The sequence below is a fragment of the Ranitomeya imitator genome, chromosome 5 (genome assembly GCF_032444005.1).
Source record: "Ranitomeya imitator isolate aRanImi1 chromosome 5, aRanImi1.pri, whole genome shotgun sequence".
In the NCBI taxonomy this organism is placed as follows: Eukaryota; Metazoa; Chordata; class Amphibia; order Anura; family Dendrobatidae; genus Ranitomeya; species Ranitomeya imitator.
Window position 1 is genome coordinate 639,421,020 of NC_091286.1, and position 26,042 is coordinate 639,447,061.

General features: G+C 47.3%; 2 protein-coding genes across 2 annotated transcripts; one reads left to right on the top strand and one right to left on the bottom strand.

Moving 5' to 3' along the window:
• Positions 1-1,114: 1,114 nt before the first annotated feature.
• LOC138680941 (cell division cycle 5-like protein) lies at positions 1,115-9,649 on the bottom strand. Its single transcript, XM_069768141.1, has 3 exons — positions 8,678-9,649; positions 8,137-8,236; positions 1,115-2,137 (listed from the first exon to the last, which is right to left on the bottom strand). The coding sequence occupies exons 1-3, from the start codon at positions 8,781-8,783 to the stop codon at positions 1,939-1,941; spliced, it is 405 nt and encodes a 134-aa protein (XP_069624242.1). The 5' UTR covers positions 8,784-9,649; the 3' UTR covers positions 1,115-1,938.
• A 211-nt stretch (positions 9,650-9,860) lies between these two features.
• LOC138680942 (uncharacterized) lies at positions 9,861-11,211 on the top strand. The gene has a single exon (XM_069768142.1). It carries the CDS (start codon positions 10,089-10,091, stop codon positions 11,190-11,192), a length of 1,104 nt encoding a protein of 367 aa, XP_069624243.1. The 5' UTR covers positions 9,861-10,088; the 3' UTR covers positions 11,193-11,211.
• The last annotated feature ends 14,831 nt before the right edge of the window (positions 11,212-26,042 follow it).

A 26,042-nucleotide genomic window follows, 5' to 3' on the forward strand; every position in this document is an offset into this window, starting at 1 on the left:
TCACGATTTTGATCTGACCACTCTTTCCGAATAAAAAAAATGGACACGTGAACTACCGCACAGATTATTATAGGAGAATAATGGTATTATACAGCGACATAGCTTTCGCTAAACAGATGAAACACCTAAATGTTGCGCTAATGTAGGATATAATGTAACCCAGTCGTTACTACATCATACAACGGGGGTGTGGAAACCACAAAACGACCAAAACAACTATATATAGCAAAAATCTTTATTAAGTACAAAAGACACAGTCTAAAATTGTAACAATACAGGGCAATGATAGAACACAGTGGGAAATCGATGCAGGACACGAACCAAAGTGCTGCCGTGCAAAAACGTAAAACATGTAAACCAGGAGCGGACTCCCTAATATATCTCTGTTGTTAGTATGAGGGATCAAAACACAAGAGCGGGATGAACAACTGTGTATGTGGACATCACAAATACAGCCTTAGGCCTGTCTCACACGTCCAGATAATTCCGGTACCGAAAAAAATCGGTACCGGAGTTATCTGTGTCCGTGAGCTCACGTAGGCCATCCGTGTGCCACACGTGCGGCAGCCGTGTGCCGCCTGGGTACCACACGGACCGTGCAGGAGACAGCGCTAGAGATGAGCGCTGTCCCCTGCATCTGGTGCTGAAGCCGCCATTCATTTCTTCTCTCCAGCAGCGTTCGCTGGAGAGAAGATATGAAAAATCTTTTTTTTGTGTGTTTAAAATAAAGATCCCTGTCCCCAACCCCCTCCCACCCCCTGTGCGCCCGCCCGCTGTTAATAAAATACTCACCCGGCTCCTTCGCTGCTCCTGTATGAGCGGTCACGTGGTGCCACCCATTACAGTGATGAATATGCGGCTCCACCCCTATGGGAGGTGGAGCCACATATTCATCACTGTAATGGGCGGCACCACGTGACCGCTCATACAGGAGGAGCTGCGGCATGGAGAGGAGCAGCGAGGGAGCCGGGTGAGTATTTTATTAACAGCGGCCGGGCGCACAGGGGGTGGGAGGGGGTTGGGGACAGGGATCTTTATTTTAAACACACACACAAAAAAAATTTCTTATCTTCTCTCCAGCGAACGCTGCTGGAGAAAAGAAATGAATGGCGGCTTCAGCACCACAAGCTGGGGGGACAGCGCTTACTGTAGCTCTGTCTCCTGCACGGCACACGGACAGCATCCGTGTGCGGTACGTGTTTTACACGGACCCATTGACTTTAATGGGTCCGTGTAATCCGTGCGCTCCCACGGACATGTCTCCGTGTTTTGCACACGGACACACGGTCCGTGAAGACACGCTGACATGTGCAGAGACACATTGATTTTAATGTGTCTACGTGAGTCAGTGTCTCCGGTACATGAGAAAACGGACACCTCACGTACCGGAATCACTGTCGTGTGAAACCAGCCTAATGCTGCACCAAGAGTCTATGATATAATAATATATTGTCAACCATAACACCATATTAATACCACACTGGGCTGAAGACTACATTGGTGCATATGAATGAGCAAGGAGTAATCAATATACAAAATAACATCCACCACATCCGCTAACCAAAAAGGAAGCCAGCTTATAATGTGCGCATATTGCGCTACCATACCCAAAACCGCTCACCACGAAAACGTAACAACAGCGGTGTAACACCAACAACCATACTGGGCAAGAAAGCTGCCTCTGGCCATATTACCTATTCCGGGCAGAGATAAAGTGTGTACCGGTCCACAGTCTGCACGTCTGCAGATTATAACAGACTATTATATTAGATTATATTAGACTGTTATAACAGATTATTATAGGTACGAATGCTGTCCATGAAAAACACTTATGGAACGGAAATACAAGATACAGATGTTTACATCTGAAGGTAAATAACATTTTTCGAGGTGACAGGTTCCCTTCAACTGATGTAGTCCAGACTAGGACAGTGACTACTATTGCAGCAGAGCTGAAAAAATGGCAACTGATGTAGCATCATAGTTCTCCTCCGAGGTGTCGTAAAAGCCCCGGGCCGGCTTCTTCTGGAAGGGGATCGCAGCGTTGTAATCCACCCCGCGCTTCTTTTTCCTCTTCTTCTGTATCTCGATCCCGGCTTCTCGCAGCTCTCGCCTCTTCTGAAGAGCGGCCAAACGTCTGAGAGGGGGCAACACGATCGTCAGTAACAAGCAGCGGAGAGACGAGATCATTTACAGTCACAACGGGGGGCACAAAGCAAAAACGTATATCGCACCTGTACACGTCTGAGGTCACAGACTGATAATACGAATGTGTCTGAACCATCCGCTGGGCTGGAGCAATATATGGCTGCATGTAAACAATCAACGGGCCATGAAGTGCGAGATCCACTACTCCCCGCTGGATTATTTGGGTATGGAAACACCGGATTACGTACCGGTAATGCTCTTTTATAGAGCCACGACAGCACCCACTGAGAGAGGGGATCCGCCCCTAGGAACAGGAAACCCTACGGAGAGATAAAAGGGGCGGTCCCCCTCGCTCCCACAGTTTGGGTTACAGAGATTGCGAGGAACCGCCCACCAGTTTTAGTAGACAATTCTTTATCATCATTCATTATAATTTAACTACGTATAAGTACAAGAATCCACCACCCTTAACATTGCTCATATGTACACTAATATATGTAAATGGGAGGGAAGTGAAGGGGTGCTGTCGTGGCTTTATAAAAGAGCATTACCGGTACGTAATCCGGTGTTTTCTCTTCGCCACGACAGCACCCACTGAGAGACTTTCAGAGATAGTTATTTGGGGGGGATTATCGTATTAAGGACTGATCTACCGAAACACAAGTCAGTGGAGGCAGATAGATCTAATCTATAGTGACTATAGAAGGAGAAGACCAGGTTGCGGCCTTACATATGAGTTCTATAGGAACCTCTGCTCGTTCAGCCCAGGATGATGCTATCGCCCGGGTGGAATGTGCCTTCACAGTCTCAGGTGGATTCTCCCCTTTAGATGAATAGGCCAGGTATATCGCCTCCCGAATCCATCGGGATAGTGTGCCTTTTGTAACACCAGATCCTTTCCTTTGACCCTGGAAGGAAACAAAGAGCCCTGCTCTTCCTCCAGGCGCTAGTCCTATCCAGATAAGCTATTATAGCCCTTCTCACATCTAAAGTATGGTACTTCTCTTCCTCCTGGTCTGTAGGATTATTATAGAAAGAAGGAAGAAGGATCTCTTGAGATCTATGGAATTTTGTACACATTTTAGGTAGGTAGGAAGGATCTGTTTTCAGGACAATTCTATCAGGAAATATTGACATAAAGGGAGGATCTACTGATAGCGCCTGTATGTCACCTACTCTTCTTGCCGATACTAACGCGACAAGAAGAACGGTCTTAAGTGAAATATATTTAATGTGAGCTAAGTCTAGAGGCTCAAATGGATGACCTGTTAAGGCTTCCAGGACCAAATTAATATCCCAAGGAGGCATCTGCGGAATCTGAACTGGCTCTGATCTCTGGCAAGCTGAAATAAATCTAGCTATCCATCTATTACCCGCAACATTGTGACTATACAAGGCCCCTAGAGCAGAAACTTGTACTTTCAGAGTATTAACTGAAAGGCCTAGGTCACGTCCTTTTTGAAGAAATTCTAGAATAGTGGAGACGGGAATTTCACTAGATAACGCCGATGGATAGAGATTTAGAAATTTCTTCCACACTCTCACATATATGTCAGTAGTGGATCTTTTTCTACTTGTTAACAAGGTATTAATTACACTATCGGAGAAGCCTCTTAGTTTTAACAGCTGCCTCTCAAATTCCAGGCTGTCAACCTTAGTCCCTTCACATGAGGGTGGTTGAAGGGCCCCTGGGAAAGAAGATCCTGATCCTCCGGGAGGATCCACGGATCCGAGATGGACATGGCTCTGAGCAGGGAAAACCATGGTCTTTTTGGCCAAAATGGGGCAATCAGGATTATATTTGCCCGGTCCTCCCTTATCTTCCTGATTACTGTTGGTAGAAGAATCAGAGGAGGAAAAGCGTATGCTTTCTGAAATGTCCAAGGAGTCTGAAGGGCATCGAGAATGTCGGGATTGTCGGCCCGGAACATTGAAGCGAATCTTTTTAGTTGTCGGTTTTGTCTTGTGGCGAAGAGATCTATCTCGGGTGTACCCCATTTCATAGTTATCATTTTGAAAATTTGATGATTTAGGACCCACTCTCCTTGGTGGAGGGTATGACGACTGAGGAAGTCTGCTCTTGAGTTGTCCACTCCTCTGACATGCAGCGCTGACAGGGACAGAAGATGTTCTTCAGCTATGGTTAGAATGTCTTCGGTTATAGACATGAGCGTTCCTGATCTTGTTCCTCCTTGATGATTGATATAGGCAACTGATGTCATGTTGTCGGACAGAATTCTGGTATGTGTCCCGTGTAGCTGCGGAAGGAATTCACATAGAGCATGATAGATAGCTTTTAGCTCTCTTATATTAGAAGAGTCGTCTGACTCCGTGACTGACCATAATCCTTGGACTAAATGGTCTTTTAAATGTGCGCCCCAGCCAGTAGGACTGGCATCAGTATATATTATATTTGAGGGTTTAACTACCCAGGGGACTCCACTGACCAGGTTTTTTGGATCTAGCCACCATATCAGAGATTGGATTACTTTATTAGAAAGGGAAATTTTAATATTTAAATGACCATGAGATTTTTCTTCTTCATGTAAAATTGCATACTGTAAATGCCTCGAGTGAAATTGGGCCCATGGAACCGCTGGAATACATGACGTGAAGGAGCCAAGAAGGGACATGCCTTCTCTCAAAGAAATTAGGGGTTTATCTATTACCGACTGAACTTTATTCCTAACCGTTATCTGTTTATTTTCCGGAAGGAAACATTTCTGGCTTGTAGAATCTAATATAATCCCCAGGAAAATTTGCCGAGTTGTTGGGATAAGTCTAGATTTTTCCCAGTTTATTATCCAACCCAATCTTTGCAGAGATGCTATCATATCACACAACCGTTGTTGACATTGCGAAGGAGAATTTCCTACTACTAAGATGTCATCTAAGTAGGGAATTACGAGAGTGTCTTCTAGTCTTAGATATGACATTACCTCCGCCATTAGTTTAGTGAATACTCTTGGGGCTATAGATAGCCCAAAAGGCATTGCAGTATACTGAAAGTGTCGGACACACCCATTCAATACAATCGCTACCCATAGATATTGTTGATGCTCTGCATAAATAGGTAGATGGTAATACGCATCTTTAAGGTCGAGAACTGTCATAAAGCAATAGGGAAACAGGAGTTTAATGGTGGACCGGATAGATTCCATCTTAAAGGTTTGATTTTCTAGGTAGATGTTTAATTTTTTAAGATTAATAATAGTTCTGAATGTTCCATCTGGTTTTGGAATAAAAAATAACGGGGAATAGAATCCCTTTCCCTCCTGTAGGAATGGAACCTCCACCAAGACTCCCTTAGCTAGGAGATTTATTACCTCCTGCTCCAATGCCTCTTGTTGTAACTGAGACTTTAATGAAGTCAATAGAAATGAGTCCGGAGGGACTCGGGAAAATTTTAATTGTAACCCAGAGGCAATAAGGTTATTTGCCCAAATATTTGCTGTTATGGCCCGCCATTCATTAGCGAAGGAGGACAATCTGCCTCCCACAGGTAGATCTGTCCTAACGGGGTTTTTCTTCAAACTTGAAAGGGCGCTTCCCAAAGAACGCACCCTTTTGTTTTGTGTCTCTTGTGGCCCAGCGATCCTGGTTCTTAAACTCCTTCCTTTTATTGAATGCGGGCTTTTGGAAGGCTCTCCTATAAAATGGAACGTAATTATTACTATTTGGAAAGCCTTTCTTCCTTTCCCCTGCTTTAGTTAAGATCTCATCCAGTTTGGTACCAAACAGGTACTCACCCTGACATGGGAGGCTGCATAACTTAGACTTGGTCTGAGGGTCACCTTTCCAGCCCTTAAGCCATAGGGCCCTACGTGCTGCCTTGGTTAATCCTGCCGACTTGGCTGCCAGGCGTATAGAGTCGGCAGATGAGTCCGCTAGAAAGGCTGTGGCACCTCTAATTAGGGGTATAGAGGACAATAATTTCTCTCGAGAGAGACCCCCTTTCAGCCCTTCTTCCAAGTCACTCAGCCAAACAAGCATGGATCTTGCGGTGCATGTGGCTGAGATTGCCGGTTTAAAAGCCCCTGCAGAAGTCTCCCATGCTCTTTTAAGGAGCGAATCGGCTTTGCGATCTAGAGGATCTTGTAACGAGCCTGAATCCTCTACAGGCAGTAGGGATTTCTTTGATGTAGACGCCACAGCTGCGTCTACTTTTGGGGCTTTTGACCATGTTGTGAATTCTTCATCATTAAAGGGGTAGCGTCTCTTTGAGGATGGTGGTAACCCCCTCTGCCCCTGGCTTTCCCACTCTTTTTTGATCAAACTTTTTACTGCCGTTATTACCGGAAAAGAGGGTCTCTTCTTTTCGGATAGGCCAGCAAACATAATGTCTTGCTGTGTTTTAGGGACTTTAAGATCTTCTATGCCCATGGTATTGCAAACTGATCTCACCAGATTGTCAATGCTATCTGTGGGGAAGCACGTATCCTGATCCTCATCTGAGGATATCTCCTGCAGCGATCTATCTGAGTTTGCTTCCTCTAACTCAGACGGCTGATCGGATACAGGTGAAACGTATCCTCTTTTCTCCTTAATACGTGGCTCTCTGTCAACGCTTTGTAGGGCTCGTAATTCTTCCCTAATCATGGCCCTTATATCCTCTGATTTAACTGAGGCTTCCTCACGTAACGTTGATTTTATACATGAATCACATAGCCTTTTAGTGTAACTATCCGGAAGGGGCTGGATACATAACGCACACTGCTTGTGTTTCGCTTTTTCCTTCCTTTTTGCCTATTATAAAGGGAGAGGGACAATAATCAGACTAGTGGGGTAGATGCACACTCACCCAGAAGCTGACCGATCAGGTACCGGCTGAGGAGGAGACACAGATGCAGGTGGCTTCCTTTTGGACGATCCGCTCTGCCTAGAGCGGCTGCTGCTGCTGGCATGGCTACGAGGGGTGACGGTGGTAACCTCTAGAGAAGGTACCGCAGGCTCTCTTGCAGAATCCATTCTGGACGCCGGGATGCAGCGCCGGCGTCCTTTTCACATGGGGGCCGCCATGTTCTTCCTGTTGAACCCGGAAGTGCTAACCACTTCCGGGTCGCGGCCATATTGGATACTCCGGCGCTGTTACCGGCTTCAGCGCCGGCGTCGTCTCACTCCTCCGCACCCCGGAAGCTTACCAGCACTTCCGGGGGCATGCACTGGGCCCCACACCGCACAGGCGTCCGCCGAGGACGGCGCGACGCTACCACCTGGTGCTTGCCCCGCAGACCGCCGGACATCTACCGCGAACCAGCAGAGCAGAGGGGGGAAAACTGAATCAGCACCCCCGACGCTGCATCCAGTCCTGGAGCCCTTGCCGTCCTCACAGGTAAACTGCGCAAGCGGCGTCCAGGCTGGGAATCCTCTTCTCCGTGGATCTTCCCGTAGGAACAGGAAACCAAACTGTGGGAGCGAGGGGGACCGCCCCTTTTATCTCTCCGTAGGGTTTCCTGTTCCTAGGGGCGGATCCCCTCTCTCAGTGGGTGCTGTCGTGGCGAAGAGAAAATATTATATAGATGTGTGTGCGTGTAATTATATATATATATTATATATATATATTATTTATTTATATATATATATATATATATATATTTTTTTTTAAATAATTGTTATTCTATAAGATGTAATCTATGGATACAATGGAGCTTTCCAGTTGCACACAACAAGTGATTGCTCCAAAGTGCAGCATGAATCATAAGCTCTCGCACCGGAGACCGACTGGCAGCAGCGCCTACAACAGGGGTCCCCAACTCCAGGCCTCGAGGGCCGCCAACAGTGCAGGTTTTCAGGATTTCTTTAGTATTGCATCGGTGGTAATGTGATCATCTGCACAGTTGATGATTCCAACGCCTGTGCAATACTAAGGAAATCCTGAAAACCTGCACTGTTGGCGGCCCTCGAGGCCTGGAGTTGGGGACCACTGGCCTACAACATAATGTAAAGGCAAAACCCAGGACGGTACCTGCTAGGAAACATTGTACAGACCTGGCTTCCTCCAGCTGCTTTTCTCGTGCTTTCCTCTTGGTCTTCTTCCCTTGGGTGTTGGCCAGACGCGCTCTGGCCTCGGACAACATCTCAAGCTCATCTGTAAGAGGAATGGCAGCCATTCAGGTGATGGGCAAGTGGCATATTATGGAGACACTTAAAGGCTTCGGACGTCTTTGGCATGAAAGTTTTATACAGATCGGTGGTCACATTATATTAAAAAAAATTATATAGATAGACTGTAAAATCTCTTTCATTATGGGACCCGGGAAACATGGGATAATATGCTGAATTCAGGTGGTCCATGTCCCCCATGAAACTACACTAGGATTCGGGCTGCTATTTCTCCATTACCTCATCCATTTTCATGGACGTTATCGCTTGTTACAGATGTCTGTGATAATCACATCTGACCCGAGTGTTAAAGATTTATAGAAATATACTTTATTTTTTGTTGTCGTCCGTAAACGATACAACATTCATCAGACAAAGGCTGTAGTGAGGCGACTGCACCCGTCACCCAGTGCTGCAGCGGACAGACCTTCATCCATATCCACAGGGTCAGGCCGGGCAGGTTTGGTCTTAGGATTCGGGTCTATTTCTCCAGGTTTTAGCTTCCGAGGGTCATCAGCCGCCTTCCTCTTCATTGTCCCTCTGAGCGGCCTTGTCTCTGAAGATGGAAGAACGATATAATTATTAGGATTACAATCGTGTCAAGTGACAAAAACAAAATCTCTACATTAATCAGTGCAGGCAAAATGCATTGTAAGGGCCTGTGCACACGTTGCAGATTTGTCAATTTTCTTTCTGGACAGATTTGGCAAAAAAAAAACCAAAACAACCTGAAGTGGATGAGGATCCTGACGTCTCATGCACTCGTTGCTTACTTGTTCTTTGTAGATCTGGTGTGGATTTCATCCAAACTAATGAGTGGGGAAAAAATCTGTGTGACTGTTTTTGCATGGCAACATTTTGGGGCACATATGTTCTGATTGCTTTTTTGGTAGGCTCCGGGGTTAGAGTGTGAGTGTGTGTGTAGGAAACCCGGTTCCTCCCACGTCACCAATCCATGACGTCACTACACAGACACAGCTCTCCAGTGCCCCCTGTCTCTCAGGTCAATGAGGGAACTGCACCTAGAGCAAATGGCCGCCGGGGAGACTGCCCTGTTACCCACGCTGGGTATTCTAAGATTCGCAATCAGAGTAAAAGGATCATCCCAAAATTAATTTATGATTTAATTGCCTTAAGGGCGCACCTTACCAACGTCCTCGTTGACGACTCAGACACCGACACATAGGCGTGCATTTGCGTTGCCTTTTCCGCACCCCTCCGCTCCGATTGGTGGTCGCTACTGCGTTCTGATTGGCGGTCATGCCTTCAACAGAAGGTGACATAGTAGCGCTTCCATCCTTTGTTCCTGACCGCGTGGTGGTTTGCAGATCGTTGTAGAGTTCTCCGGCCTGCGACTCCTCTTCGATTTATCTATTCTTCAACGGTTCTTCTGACACCTATATTTTGTGCACGATAGGTATCGTTTGGGGTCTCAAATGCGTTTTCATTTTTCCTTAATTTATAGGGCACCTACTAATTATCTGCTATCATTGCTCTGGAGGGAGGGAGGGCTTGGCTGCTGTGTACATATACTTTTGCACGGGCTGCCATTTTAGGGGGTCTTGTGCGTGCACACCCATACAGCATGTTTTCTGTCATGCACGGTAACGGAATGGAGTGCATTTATTTATTTTTTTTTTAATAACTTTCTCATCTTTTTATTTTATTTGTTTCAGTTTGCAGCATCATGAACAATGCGCAGTGTGCTGTTGTGTTTGCTGCATTGCTGGTTGAGGAAGCTCGGCGTCAAGATGAGGCACGGATGCTAGAGAGGCGTTCCAAACGAAAGCGTCGCATGTGGACCAGAGTGGCTGCGGAAGAGGTCTGATTTGTCCCACATGCAACTTGTAAGAGAGCTTCAGGAGAAGAATCCTCATGATTTCCGCAACCATCTGCGGATGTCAGAGGAATCCTTCAAACATTTACTGGAAAGAATTACTCCACTGATTCAACGGAAGGATACAGCGATGCGTGCTGCCATCCCGGCAGATGAAAGATTGGCAGTCACGCTGCAATTCCTGGCCACCGGGCGCTCGCTGCAAGACTTGCATTTTTCTTCAGCCATTTCAAGGCCCCTGCTCAGCGTTCTAATTCCAGAGACATGTAATGCGATTTTCCACAGTCTACGTAGCTACATGCAGTTCCCCAACACGGAGGAGGAATGGAAAAAGATTGCCTCCGATTTTGAGCAGCTTTGGCAGTTCCCTAACTGTGGTGGGGCTTTGGACGGGAAACATGTCCGGATCACTCAACCACCGAACAGCGGATCCTATTTCTTTAATTATAAGGGCTATTTCAGCATCATCCTGATGGCCCTTGTTAACGCGAATTACGAATTTATAAATGTAGATGTCGGCATGAACGGAAGGGTTTCCGATGGTGGTGTTTTAGAGCACACACTCTTTGGAGAGCGTTTGAACAACTGTGACCTTCACTTGCCTCCCAACTCTGAGACTAGAGGCAACCTTAATTTTGTTTTTGTCGGTGATGAGGCCTTCCCGCTTCATCCCAATCTTATCAAACCGTTCCCCCCAAAAAGTCAAACAGAGGAAAGAAGAATTTTCAATTACCGCTTGTCAAGGGCACGTCGGGTTGTAGAAAATGCCTTCGGTATCATGGCCAATCGCTTCAGAGTTTTCCACACGCCTATTAACATGAAGCTTGAATCGATAGACTCCGTTGTTTTGGCTTGTTGCGTGCTTCACAACTTCCTTTGCCGTCGCGATGCATTGGCGTACAGTCCACCTGGCTTCATGGACTCTGTGGGCCTAGTAAATGGGGAAGTGCAGCTCGGTGAATGGCGCGTAAACGATCCCGCAATTGCAGGCCTTCAACCATTGGGACCTGGCAGAAACACCCACGATGCGAAGACCTGCCGAGACAACTACTGCCAATATTTTAACGGTCCTGGTGCTGTTACTTGGCAGCATCAGAACTTATAGTGGGCTACTACTGACATTTATACACTATTTTTATTATTGTAATGATTTGTCTAATAAACTGTGTGTTTTACTTTGCAAAAGCTTTGTTTCTCATTCTTTCAGTAGTAAGGGCCTGTATATACATACGTGTACTCATATGTATACAGATACATCCATATACACATACAGGGCTGCCACTAGAAATTTTGGGGCCCGATACTGTCAAAATTTTTGGGGCCCCCATGAGACTCCGCCCCGCCTCCACCCCTCAAACTGTCCACAGTCCCACCGCTCTCTCTTGGAAAAATTCCACTTCTCACCTATCACACATTGACAGTTCCCATCACCAGATCACACATAAAGCCGGCAGCTTTTGTTTTTGCCAAAAGATTTTTTAAGCCACCAAAATGACAAGGTAGAAACTTTTGGCCGGGCCCTACTCTAACCTATGAAATATTTGTTAAAATATGCAATACAATTAAGGTATATTTTTATTTATTTTTCCATTTTTAAAATGACCTATAATACCACATACAAGGAACAAATACCACAACACCATGACCAGACACCATATTATCACCATAGTGACCTATAATACTATCTACAAGGCACAAGTACCACCACAACATGACCAGATGACATTATCACCACAGTGATCGAATAATATCAAATACAAGGAACAAATACCACAACATCATGACCAGACCACATATTACCACCACATAGTGACTGAATACTACAATACTGATCAATAATAAAAAAAACCCACAATACTAACACCATAAGTGCCAGTATTCACAGGAGATCTGTACTTAGTATGCAGTGTCTGTGTACAGATAATACAGCGATCACTGGTGACATTATACACAGGAGCTCTGTATATAGTGTATAGGTAATCCAGTGATCACCGGTGACATTATACACAGGAGCTCTGCATATAGTATACAGTGTATAGTGTCAGTGTATAGGTAACACACTGACTCACCAGTGACGTCTCTAGGTGAAGTCCTTCATCTTTCATCCCGCACAGACCGCCATCACTTCATCCAGCCAGGACTCGTCTCTGCAGGAAATAACACCGTTATTTCGAGTTCCACTTGCAGAACACATTACTTAATTTTCCCAACTTCTACATTACACCACATGAAGAAGGCGACATAGTATCACTCTACACAGTAATAGGACCGCCCCATTTAAAACAGTATACTCAAAAAATAAAATAAATACATCACTGCAGTAATAATATCCCTTAATTAGCCCCTATGGTAATAATATTCACCATCCTAGCCCCCGTGTGTCTCATTCCTGGCATCAGCCATATGTTCTCCCATCCTGCCCTAATGAGTATCCATCCTGCCCCATATGATCTCACCATCCTGCCCCATCTGTCTCCATCGTATGCATCCTGCCCCATCCGTCTCCAATCCTGCCTCCAGTGTCTCCAATCATGCCCGTATCACCATTCTTCCCCGTCTCCAATTATGCCCCCAGTGTCTCCAGCCGTTCTGCCCTGGGCCCCCCGGATCGCCGCTCAAAATAAAAAAAAAAAAAAACACAAGTTCTGCTTACCTGCCGCGCTCCTGCTCACTCCACGCAGCTGCAGCGTGCACTCGCCGGTGACTGACAATGACGTCAGATGCCGGTGACATGCACGCTGCGGCTGACCCCAGCTGCCAGCCTCAGATTGGCTGGCGGCTGTTAACTATTGACGTGCGGGCGCAGGCTTTGAACTGGTGGAACACTTCCCCCCCCCCTATTCACCAAATCTAGCCTCCAGTGACTTCTTTCTCTTTCCTCGGCTCAAGGAACACCTCCGGGGCAAAAAATTTGACGACAATAGCGACGTGATAAATCGCTGTTGGGGATTTTTTTGAGGGTCAAGATCAAGAATTTTTTTCGAAGGGAATTCTAAGTTTAGAAAAGAGATGGACTAAATGTATAGACTTGTTAGGAGACTATGTAGAAAAATAAATTTATTTTTTGACTATATTCATTGTGTTTAGTATTATCATTACTTTTGGATCGCCCCTCGTACATAGAAATCTACACAGATACCTACATATACACATCCAGACTCACAGATATACAAATACCTATCTAAAAATATATATCCATACATAAAACCACCAACACTCCAGTGTTCCTGTGCAACCGGAGACGCTGTATTGATAATGCGTCACTTTTCGAACGCAGCAGTGTCTCCGGTCTGACCTGGAGATATTTAGAATTCAGCCCGCTTCCTTCGCGCACGCAGTAGCGTCCTGTAATAAACCTGCTGGAGACGTTGATGCGTCGTCGGCGTGGTTTACGGCGTTGATGCGTCGTGGGCGGGTTTTACGACGTTGATGCGGCCTAGCTTGTTACAAGAGGCGGCAAAATGGCGGCCAGGAGACGAGCAACACCATGGGGCGACGCAGAAGTGCGCTACTTAGTTGCAGAGGTGGATGCAAGGGATTATGGGTGTCATGAGCACTCCGGACATCCAGTCCTCCACAAGCAGGCTGTGCTGCACAGGATCAGTCGGGGCCCAGCCCAGAGATTTGGGGTGCAGCGCTCCAGTACCCAGATCCGGAAGAAGCTGGCGGATCTGCGGTACAGGTCCAGTGAGCGTATCGCCAGCATCCGGTCACAGAGCTTGCCCCATCGTGGTGAGTGGCGTTAAGATAGGTTAGCATAGTATAGGGCGGCACATTAGTTACAACAGTAGCACCTCAGGTATGTAAAAAGTTATTTTTTTCTCCAGCACCTGCAGGCCCCGAGCCCCAGCCGGAGTCACCTACAGGCTCGCCAGCATCACTCCGTGATATGGGTGCAGCCTTGTCTCCCGGTAATTCTTGCACATAAAAAAAGGTCCATACAACTTGTAAAGGATAGGGCTGTCGTGTACTATGAAGTGTATCTTTCCCTAGCCGGTGATGCCAGAGGACCCGGGTGGTCCCTTAGCTCGTGATCGCCCGAGCAAACCGGAAACTGTAAGTGTTAAATAACAACCAAGTACCTGATAGTTAGATGCATGTACAGAATAAGTTTTACCATTCCCTCCATAGAAATCCCTACATTAGAGGACCTCCTGGCTTCACACAGGATGATGGCGACACAGCGGACACTGACTGATGTAGTCAAACAGCACGGAGTGATGCTGGCAAGTTTTGTGGCTGCCCAACAGCAGAGCGGCAGCCACTAATTTTTTTTTTTGTTGTTTTTATATTTTAGTTTTTTGTTGGTGTTATATTTATTATCGTTATAAAACAAAATTTAAGTTTATATCCGCTGTTGTGTACGCTTTGTTAAAAACAAATAACATGTTTCATCACTCACATTCATTATATGTATGCATCTGTATACATGCACCCAGGGCCGCCATCAGGGCATTACAGCCGAGAGTAGTAAGTTTGAATCAAAAAAACATTTTTATTTATAACAAATATTAAAATTAATAAACATTTTAAATTAACTATTTCATTAACAATAACTTAACTATTTAACAATTAAACTTAAACCCTAAAAGTAAAATGGCACTAAAGTTCTTCATACTGGTTTTCTGCATTCAAAAATCCTTGCCTGGGCGGAGAAGATAATTGGGCAAGGAAAGAATGTGAAAACCTGGGATATTGTGGTGGAGGGGCAAGCGGCAGGTTTTGATGTGATATAATTCGACGCACTGGTGTGCTACGCATTGCCTCTGGCGTTTGGGTCATTGACTGCCTTGAACAAGGATCACGTTCCATTTAACTGTGTACAGTTGACGTTTCATCCAGTTGACCGGCTGCCGCTTTACTTAAAGTCTCAAAAATGACCCTTTCGGCGTGGATCCTCTGTGTGTCTTCCAGCTTCCCAAGACGATCAGCGGCGAAGGTGGCAAAGCTGTCCACGCTAATGTTGGTCTGCTGGCTTAAAATTTGCTTTGCCAAACAGACTAGCTCTGTCGATGGCGACAAGGTGGCCTTTCTTCTGCGTAAATTGTTTATTCGCCGTGGTACAGTAGCTGAGTTGAGGGTTGAGGGTGCAGGGTCTTCACTCGACCCCTCAGTAGCCTCCGCCAGGCTCGGTTCATCACCCAGCATATCGTCACTGGTTGCGGTTGACAGATCCATCTCGATTAATTCACGGACAAATTCCTCGCTATTGTAAGACATCTGAAAGAAAGAATAGCATACAGTGAGCATATATGGAACGTTTTAAGAAGAGTTAAAAATAAAGTTTGAACCACACTACCGTGTGCCCACGAGACCGCCTATAATGGCTGCCTGTGCAAAAGTATATGTACACAGATAGCAGCCAAGCCCTCCCTCCCTCCAGAGCAATGATAGCAGATAATTAGTAGGTGCCCTATAAATTAAGGAAAAATGAAAACGCATTTGAGACCCCAAACGATATCTACCGTGCACAAAGTATAGGTGTCAGAAGAACCGTTGAAGAATAGATAAGGCTACTTTCACACTAGCGTTAACTGCAATCTGTCACAATGCGTCGTTTTGCAGAAAAAAACGCATCCTTCAAAAGTGCTTGCAGGATGCGTTTTTTCCCCATAGACTTGTATTGACGACGCATTGAGACGGATTGCCACACGTCGCATCCGTCGTGCGACGGATGCGTCGTGCTTTGGCGGGTCGTCGGGAGCAAAAAACGCTACATGTAACGTTTTTTGCTCCTGACGGACCGCTTTTTGCGACAGCGCATGCGCGGCCGGAACTCCGCCCCCACCTCCCCGCACCTCACAATGGGGCAGCGGATGCGCCGGAGAAATGCATCCGCTGCCTCTGTTGTGCAGTGCGTTAAACGCTAGCGTCGGAATCTCTGCCCGACACATTGCGACGGGGAGATTCCGACGCTAGTGTGAAAGTAGCCTAAATCGAAGAGGAGTCGCAGGCCGGAGAACTCTACAACGATCTGCAAACCACCACGCGGTCAGGAACAAAGGACGGAAGGGCTATTGTGTCGCCTCATAAGGCAAGGCCGCCACCAATCAGAACGCAGTAGCGACCACCAATCGGAACTGAATGGGCGCGGAAAACGCAACGCAAATGCACGCCTGTGTGACTACAACGTCACACAGGACGTCCCTCATCGAGGTCTGAATCGTCATAATGGCTGCCATGTGACAGGGTCACAACGACATCGTTGTACAGGTCGCTAGAGGTCGCCGCATCGCTGCTGCGTCGTTGGGAACATCTCACTGTGTGACATCTCACCAGCGACCACATAGCGACACAGCAACGATCCCTGACAGGTTGTATCGTTGTCGGGATCGCTTTAGCGTCGCTAAGTGTGAAGGGGCCTTAAGCATCTCTGCCTGCTGTCAGTGAATAGATGCATCCTTATTCACGTGTCTGTCTGTGCAGGGACGCCTCCTTATTCATGGATTCCCAGGGGGAACAACAGAGGAAAGGCAGGAGGAAGAGGAAAAAGAAACATGGCCGGGACCCAGCACCAGGTTCCAGTGTTGTTCTAACCTCTCTGGTGATAAATGTGAAGGAGGAATACATGGGCTGCTTTCAGGAACAGCGCCACTCCTGACCATGGGTTGTATCTGGTACTGCAACTCAGCCCAAAGAAGTTAACAGAGCTGACCTGCAATACCATGTAATACCCATGGTCAGTGGTGGCGCCGATTCTGAAATCAGCCATTATTTTCTCAGGTTGTAAAGACTTGTGCACTGCGCAGACTGTCCGTACATGTGGTTCTGCTGCAATCTCACGTGTGAATCTGCTCTAACTCTGCTTTCCCAGATCCCCGAATGGCCAATCTGTAGTGAGGGGGGGAGATTGTAGAAGATGCACAACACATAGGTTTACCGCTCAGCATCCCAGAAAAGACGTGTGAGCGGCGACAGCGGCCATGTTGGCGGATATATTCCGAAGACTGAAATAAGGTTAGTATAACCTGACTGTAGGGGGCGACTCGATATTAATTTACTTCTCTGTATGCTTTCAAACTACAACTCCCAGCAAGCTCTAATGCCAGCGGATTGGTCATGGCAGATTTCAGACCAATGACTGCAGTACAAACAACAGAAGCTGATCTGTAGAACCAAAAGCCACAGCAAGTTTTAGAAACATTCTGAAATAAAGATTACCCTACAAGTGCCAAACTGTGCAGGAACTGGAGAACTGCAAGTCCCAGCTCATGAGACTGACTTAAAAGACGCGGACTGTTGACATTTGCAATTCTCCAGGCATTCCTGTACTTGTAGTTCTACAGAGCGACCAGTGACCCAGGTGAGGTCTCACCGTCGCTCGCTTGTAGAGTTGTTCTGACATTATCTCCAGGGCAGACTGTGAGGAGCAGTCTCCCACACTGCTGGGAAAGGGGCCAGGCTGAGAATCGCTGCTGCTTAGTTTGCTGGGATTTGTAGTTCTTGGAAGCATTATATCAGGATCATCCAATACATCCTAGAGCTCTGGAGAACTACATGTTCCAGCATTACCCACGCATGTCCGCAGCAGAGACACATCCTAAAATGTCTGAAAAGCAACCCTGCAGCAATAATAGGTCGACTTTTTAGAATTAAATCATGTATAGAAGTCACAACAGAGGAAGCACTACTAGTCCCAGCATGTCCTCGCACCAAAAGAACTACTAGTCCCAGCATGTCCTCACACCAGAGTTAGAACTACCAGTCCCAGCATGCTCTCACACCAGAGGCTGTGCTGCAGCAGAACTACTAGTCCCAGCATGCTCTCGCACCAGATGAATAACTAGTCCTAGCATGCTCTCACACCAGAGGAAGCACTACTAGTCCCAGCATGTCCTCACACCAGAGGAGGTGCTGCAGGAGAAGAACTACTAGTCCCAGCACGCTCTAGCGTCAGAGGAAGCACTACTAGTCCCAGCATGTCCTCACACCAGAGGAAGCACTACTAGTCCCAGCATGTCCTCGCACCAAAACAACTACTAGTCCCAGCATGCTCTCACACCAGAGGCAGTGCTGCAGCAGAACTACTAGTCCCAGCATGCTCTCGCACCAGATGAATAACAACTAGTCCTAGCATGCTCACACCAGAGGAAGCACTACTAGTCCCAGCATGTCCTCACACCAGAGGCGGTGCTGCAGGGGGAGCACTACTAGTCCCAGCATGCTCTCGCACCAGATGAATAACTACTAGTCCTAGCATGCTGTCACACCAGAGGAAGCACTACTAGTCTCAGCATGTCCTCACACCAGAGGCGGTGCTGCAGGAGAAGAACTACTAGTCCCAGCATGCTCTAGCGTCAGAGGAAGCACTACTAGTCCCAGCATGCTCTCACACCAGAGGCTGTGCTGCAGGAGAAGAACTACTAGTCCTAGCATGCTCTCACACCAGAGGAAGCACTACTAGTCCCAGCATGTCCTCACACCAGAGGCGGTGCTGCAGGAGAAGAACTACTAGTCCCAGCATGCTCTAGCGTCAGAGGAAGCACTACTAGTCCCAGCACGTCCTCACACCAGAGGAAGCACTACTAGTCCCAGCATGCCCTCACACCAGAGGAAGCACTACTAGTCCCAGCATGTCCTCACACCAGAGGCTGCAGCAGCTGTGTGCGACCTATTCCCGGCTGTCCGGAGCCCGCAGAGCCCCTCAGTACGGAGGCCTCACCGCCCTCCTCACCTCCGTGTTCCGCCACACGCCTCCCTTTATCATGCTGCGCGGCATGGCTGCGGTGTGCGGCTCTGTCACTGAAGCGTCCGGGAATCTGTCCGCACCGGGAACTCGCGGACCCGCGGCCGCCGCTTGTTGTGGTTGGCAGACACGTGTCCGAGGGAGGAAGAGTAAATGCTAAAGTGTATGGGCTCCTTCCAGGTGTGACGTCATTTCCGGGGGCGTGTCCTATCGGGAGGAGGCGTGTTCTCAGTTCACACAGCCAGGGAGATGGCCCTGGGGGGGCACAGCGCTGACCCCGCCCACCCCAAACCGGCCAGACAGCTTCCGGAGCAGATGTGTGAGCCCCCGCCCCCTGATGCAGATGACTCTAGCCCCGCCCCCCGCCTTGGTCCCGTTCTAGGCATTTGGGGTTTTTTTACGTCATTTACCGGACGGTCAGCCTCAGGGGTCCCCAGAATCCGACGCACGCACTTAGAATTCCATCTGCGACGGAAAAGCCATTCTGACGCCGCTTTTTGGGGTCTTTTTTCATCGCGGCGGATTTTAAACGTGTGCGTTAGTATCAGCTAAGGATTCCTCAGATTTTTACCATAAATCTCATCAAAAACATATGCGTGGGGGGAGGAGCAAGTTTTCGTTGCGCAAATTCTCCGCAGCGTCCTTTTTCGCGCATCGGTCGATTGACGGCGCGACAACGTCGAGTTTGCTTTAATTTTTTATTTTTGTTTTGTTTTCCTTTGGAGCAAGCTTTTCTCACCAAACTGGAAAATCCACGCTTTCCCCGGGGTCGGCAGCGCCATCTGCTGGTCGACCCTTTGCAGCTCGCGCGGTGCCGGAGGGAGCCGGCCCTCGAGGGTGGTCGAGGGCTGCCATCTGCTGGTGGTTTCCCCGACGCCGTCCGGGATTTCTGGTCTCCGGGCGCCACCTGGTGTCGGGGAGTAGAGCGCAGCCACCTGTGGCCCGGCCGCCGAGAGTCCGAAAATTTCCGTTCGCCGCCGGGGGGCACCGTCTCCGCCGCGCGAAGTGCGCTGAAAAAACGAGTCAGCCTGTGTTTTGGCATGCGTTTGCGTATGCAGATGATATGCTGCACACAGAAACACTAATGTGAACCTAGCCTAACTCAGTCTTAGAAGCTCGGGGACTATTTATTTCCAGACTTATTTATTTCATCCTATAGTTTTATTAATGTCGTTAGATCGTGGTGGTCTTACAGAAACATTTCCACTGATGGTGGGGCTGTAAAATGTGAGATCCACATTCTATAAAGCTCAGATGTTGTCAAAGGGGCATCCAGTTTACACTGAGGCTCTATGGCCACGATAGGTCACCAAGGTGCCATCATTGGGGTCCACAGTAGACAGTGGCCGTTGTTCCAATTGCCAGTCATGTGGTTGTATGTATACTACCTCCATTCTTGGGGTCACATGCAGACTAGAAGCGTTTGGTTTCTCTCCATAGAAGTGGATTGAGAAAAGTCAAACACACCTAGTCGGCATGTGACCATAAATATGCAAGTTGTGACGTAACCAGACGTTGGCAGCGGTAAGACTGGAGAATCCTCACAGTTAGCGCACTATACACTGTCATGATTTAGCAGTCATAAAGTGACTGCAGCCTTTTGTCCCAAGCCCGTAAAACACCGTACAGCTCACACATGGCATCCGTGTGCTGTATGTGCTTAACATTGCAAAGTAGTGGAGAAGCTTTATTATTATTATAACAGCGCCATTTATTCCATGGCGCTTTACATGTGAGGAGGGGTGTACATAAAAAAAAACAAGTACAATAATCTTAATCAATACAAGTCACGACTGGTACATGAGAGAGGACATTTCTTTTTCTCTTGCCATATCGGAAAAACATTGATTGCAATGTAAGGCTGCTTTCACACATCAGTTTTATTATTCCAGGCACAATCCGGCGAATTTTGAAAAAAACGGATCCGACAAAGGTTGCCGCTAGATCAGTTTTTTTTCTCATAGACTTGTATTAGCGGCGGATTGCGACGGGTGGCCTCACGTTTCATCTGTTTTTCGTCAGATCCGGCAAAAATTGTTTATCGAGCAGACGGAGACGACTGACGTATTAGCGTTTTTTTGTGTCCGTCAAAAAAACGGACAGCCACAGATCAGTCGCCGTCCGTCGTTTGCTAGAATGGAACCCTATGGCACCACCGGATCTGTCAAATGACGGAATCCAGTGACGGAATCCATTTTTTTTTAACTGAGCATGCTCCGATTTTTTTAGGATCCAATTAGCTGGATCAGCTAGTCGGATCCGGTGAAAAAACGGATTCGTCGCATCAGTTTTTCACAATCTGCAATCTGTGACGGATCGATTTTTTTTTTTCAAAATTCGACTGATTGTGACTGATGGCAAAAAACTGATGTGTGAAAGCAGCCTAGGTCATGTACCGGGGAGTGTTCTTCAGGATACAGCGGAGTCACGGGCGAGAAAAAACAACTGCTACACAGTTCACTCTCCGCAACTACTTTGCTTAGTTATGAGGGTAATTTAACCAGACAAAAGAAAACATAAAAAAACATTATACAGACATTTAACCAGAAGGATGAAACCCCTGTGATGAACAGCCCGGCACCCAAACGATTATTATTATTATTTATTTATATAGTGCCATTAATTCCATGGTGCTGTACATGAGAAGGGTGTAACATACAGAGTTATAGATATAGTTTACAGTAAACAAATATACAGTGACAGACTGGTACAGAAGGGGAGAGGACCCTGTCCTTGCGGACTTACATTCTATGGGATAGTGGGGAAGAGACAGAAGGTCGGGGTGCAGTAGCTCTGGTGGTGGTGAGGCGGCAGCTCGGGTGGTGATGAGGCAGCAGCTCGGGTGGTGGTGACGCAGCAGCTTGGGTGGGGTGACACAGCACCTCTGGTGGTGGTGAGGCGGCAGCTCGGGTGGTGATGAGGCGGCAGCTCTGGTGGTGGTGACGCAGCAGCTCGGGTGGTGGTGACACAGCACCTCTGGTGGTGGTGAGGCGGCAGCTCTGGTGGTGATGAGGCGGCAGCTCTGGTGGTGGTGAGGCGGCAGCTCGGGTGATGGTGAGGCGGCAGCTCTGGTGGTGGTGAGGCGGCAGCTCTGGTGGTGGTGAGGCGGCAGCTCGGGTGGTGGTGACGCGGCAGCTTGGGTGGGGTGAGGCGGCAGCTCGGGTGGTGGTGACGCGGCAGCATGGGTGGGGTGACACGGCACCTCTGGTGGTGGTGAGGCGGCAGCTCGGTTGGTTGGTGAGGCGGCAGCTCGGGTGGTGGTGAGGCGGCAGAACGGTTATTGCAGGCTGTAAGCTTTCCTGAAGAGATGGGTTTTCAGGTTCCGTCTGAAGGATCCGAAGGTGGTGGATAATCGGATGTGTTGTGGCGAGGAATACCAGAGGAGGGGGGATATTTGGATGAAATCATGGAGCCGGTTGTGTGAGGAATGAATAAGTGTGGAGGAGAGGAGGAGGTTTTGGGAGGATCGAAGATTACGTGAGTGGAGATTAGTTCGGAGATACAGGGAGGGGACAGGGGAGAAACAAGGAGAGAGGTGAATTAGTCGGGTAGCAGAGTTGAGGACAGACTGGAGTGGTGCAAGAGAGTTGGCGGGGGGGGTCACAGAGGAGGGTGTTGCAGTAATTGAGGCGGGAGATGATGAGGGCATGCACAAGAGTTTTAGTAGATTGAGGGCTGAGGAAGGGACAGATTCTGGAAATATTTTTGAGTTGGAGGCGACAGGAGGTGGCAAGAGTTTGGACGTGCGGTTTGAAGGACAGGGTAGAGTCGAGAGTTACTCCGAGGCAGTGAATTTCAGGTGCGGGTGAGAGCGTGATGCCGTTTACCATGATAGACAGAATGGCCAGGGAAGATACGTAATGATCTGTAACTACTGTATTTTCTATAAATCTACCTACTGGCATGCCTGTCTACACCGGCCGCCTGTTACCTGTTTACACTCTGGAGACTGGGTTGATTGTATGAGTGTAACTTACAGGCTCGCCTGCAGTTCAGCACAGCAGTTCACAATCTTACGGTTACTTCTATTCCCCAACCTCTGCCATCCTGATGTGACCTCAATGAACTCAGAGGAATAGTCTGTCCTCAATTATACTGAAAATACTCCAAAATTAACCATCTGTGTCAGCTAATTAGCATGAATAAAGTCTATCAAAGTTGAGCATCTGCCCCGTATTATAAGGTTCCACAGAAACTCTCCTAAAACAAAAGGAAGCTCATGTTTATTCTGAGGTTCGTTGAATGTCATATCGGCAGCTAGGTGTAGTATAGGATCCTTAGTTACGGAACAAACAGGAAGCGTGGCAACAAATCCAAAAGTTCTGGATGCTGATTTGGCAATAAATGTGGCCTGAACAGTCAATACACCTAACTATCTATAGGCTTTGTCCCAGCCTTAAGTCTTTTGGCGCCAGAATGAAGTGTGGTCACGGTTACCTATTGCTGTGTCGCAGTGAGCCTTACTGTTCTTACCACCCCAGGTCTGCTCCGGAAAAACAATCAGTGTATACAGATGGACGCGGGTCTCCTCCACCAGGTGAGCAGTATGGTTGATGCTTTTTGCTTAACTCTAAAGCGACGGCCAACACCTCTCACTCTAGGTCCCAGCATTTTCCGTATCTTAGCAGCGTTCCTTGCAGAAATCTCCTCACATCTGGACAGGTTCTGGTCACGGACAAGTTCTGTTCCAATCTACGGCTGCTCTGGTCTCAGTGAGGTGCTTCCACAAGAGGATGTTGTCAGATTCCTCTCCAGCATATCCTGTCCCTGTTCACATTATCTACAGACTGCCCTTAAAGGGAACCTGTCACCTGTAAGATCAAAATAGATAAATCTCCGGGTCCGGATGGCATACACCCACGAGTACTAAGAGAACTAAGTAATGTAATAGATAAACCATTATTTCTTATTTTTAGGGACTCTATAGCGACGGGGTCTGTTCCGCAGGACTGGCGCATAGCAAATGTGGTGCCAATATTCAAAAAGGGCTCTAAAAGTGAACCTGGAAATTATAGGCCAGTAAGTCTAACCTCTATTGTTGGTAAAATATTTGAAGGGTTTCTGAGGGATGTTATTCTGGATTATCTCAATGAGAATAACTGTTTAACTCCATATCAGCATGGGTTTATGAGAAATCGCTCCTGTCAAACCAATCTAATCAGTTTTTATGAAGAGGTAAGCTATAGGCTGGACCACGGTGAGTCATTGGACGTGGTATATCTCGATTTTTCCAAAGCGTTTGATACCGTGCCGCACAAGAGGTTGGTACACAAAATGAGAATGCTTGGTCTGGGGGAAAATGTGTGTAAATGGGTTAGTAACTGGCTTAGTGATAGAAAGCAGAGGGTGGTTATAAATGGTATAGTCTCTAACTGGGTCGCTGTGACCAGTCGGGTACCGCAGGGGTCGATATTGGGACCTGTTCTCTTCAACATATTCATTAATGATCTGGTAGAAGGTTTACACAGTAAAATATCGATATTTGCAGATGATACAAAACTATGTAAAGCAGTTAATACAAGAGAAGATAGTATTCTGCTACAGATGGATCTGGATAAGTTGGAAACTTGGGCTGAAAGGTGGCAGATGAGGTTTAACAATGATAAATGTAAGGTTATACACATGGGAAGAAGGAATCAGTATCACCATTACACACTGAATGGGAAACCACTGGGTAAATCTGACAGAGAGAAGGACATGGGGATCCTAGTTAATGATAAACTTACCTGGAGCAGCCAGTGCCAGGCAGCAGCTGCCAAGGCAAACAGGATCATGGGGTGCATTAAAAGAGGTCTGGATACACATGATGAGAGCATTATACTGCCTCTGTACAAATCCCTAGTTAGACCGCACATGGAGTACTGTGTCCAGTTTTGGGCACCGGTGCTCAGGAAGGATATAATGGAACTAGAGAGAGAACAAAGGAGGGCAACAAAATTAATAAAGGGGATGGGAGAACTACAATACCTAGATAGATTAGCAAAATTAGGATTATTTAGTCTAGAAAAAAGACGACTGAGGGGCGATCTAATAACCATGTATAAGTATATAAGGGGACAATACAAATATCTCGCTGAGGATTTGTTTATACCAAGGAAGGTGACGGGCACAAGGGGGCATTCTTTGCGTCTGGAGGAGAGAAGGTTTTTCCACCAACATAGAAGAGGATTCTTTACTGTTAGGGCAGTGAGAATCTGGAATTGCTTGCCTGAGGAGGTGGTGATGGCGAACTCAGTCGAGGGGTTCAAGAGAGGCCTGGATGTCTTCCTGGAGCAGAACAATATTGTAACATACAATTATTAGGTTCTGTAGAAGGACGTAGATCTGGGGATTTATTATGATGGACTATAGGCTGAACTGGATGGACAAATGTCTTTTTTCGGCCTTACTATGTTACCCCCCAAAATCGAAGATGAGCTAATCCCCTGAAATGCTGTAGATAAGCCCCGATGTATCCTGAAAGATGAGAAAAAGAGGTTAGATTATACTCACCTGGGTGGGCGGTCCGATGGGCGTCGTGGTCCGGGGTCTCCCATCTTCTTACGATGACATCCTCTTCTTGTCTTCACGCTGCGGCTCCGGCGCAGGCATACTCAACAGGGCAGACAAAGTACGCCTGCGCCGGAGCCGCAGCGTGAAGACAAGAAGAGAACGTCATCCTATGAAGATAGGAGGCCCTGGACCGGACCGCGACTCCCATCGGACCGGACCGCAGCGGGAATGCCCCTGGGTGAGTATAATATAACCTCTTTTTCTCATCTTTCAGGATACATCGGGCTTATCTACAGCATTTCAGACAGCTGTAGATAAGCCCCTGATGCCGGTGGGCTTAGCTCATCTTCAATTTAGGGGTTGACAGGTTCCCTTTGGCCAATCTTCCTCTTCCTGTGTCTCAGATCAGTCACATTGAAGTCCCACCTACTGACATTTTATAAGCATATCACAGTCTTTCAGCAATGGTTAGGCAACAACAACATTTTGTGCCCTAATAACAACATTACGGTAGAGGAGCAAATCTATATACAACAAGCACAGTGTTATACAGCGTTATACTGGTGTGGATACAGCTATACACAAGTATACCACTCTGATGAGCCAACACACATCTCACAGAACATTGATGGCATAATGATGCCACACTGATGCAAAACACTGATATCACCGGTACTGTTTTTTTCGGTTTCTGGTTTTATGTGAAGGGGGCCTTAGAGGGAATGGAATGAATGTGCACTTCATCGACCACCGCTTCATTCATAGAATCATAGAATG

What these genes read in the sequence shown, in the direction of transcription:
- LOC138680941 (XM_069768141.1), bottom strand. Translation starts at nt 8,783, where the DNA reads ATGAAGAGGAAGGCGGCTGATGACCCTCGGAAGCTAAAACCTGGAGAA. An exon ending in CCCTGTGGATATGGATGAAG is followed by an intron (nt 8,237 to 8,677) that starts GTCTGTCCGCTG and finishes TTCCTCTTACAG; the next exon opens with ATGAGCTTGAGATGTTGTCC. An exon ending in AAGCAGCTGGAGGAAGCCAG is followed by an intron (nt 2,138 to 8,136) that starts GTCTGTACAATG and finishes GCCCCCTCTCAG; the next exon opens with ACGTTTGGCCGCTCTTCAGA.
- LOC138680942 (XM_069768142.1), top strand. Translation starts at nt 10,089, where the DNA reads ATGCAACTTGTAAGAGAGCTTCAGGAGAAGAATCCTCATGATTTCCGC.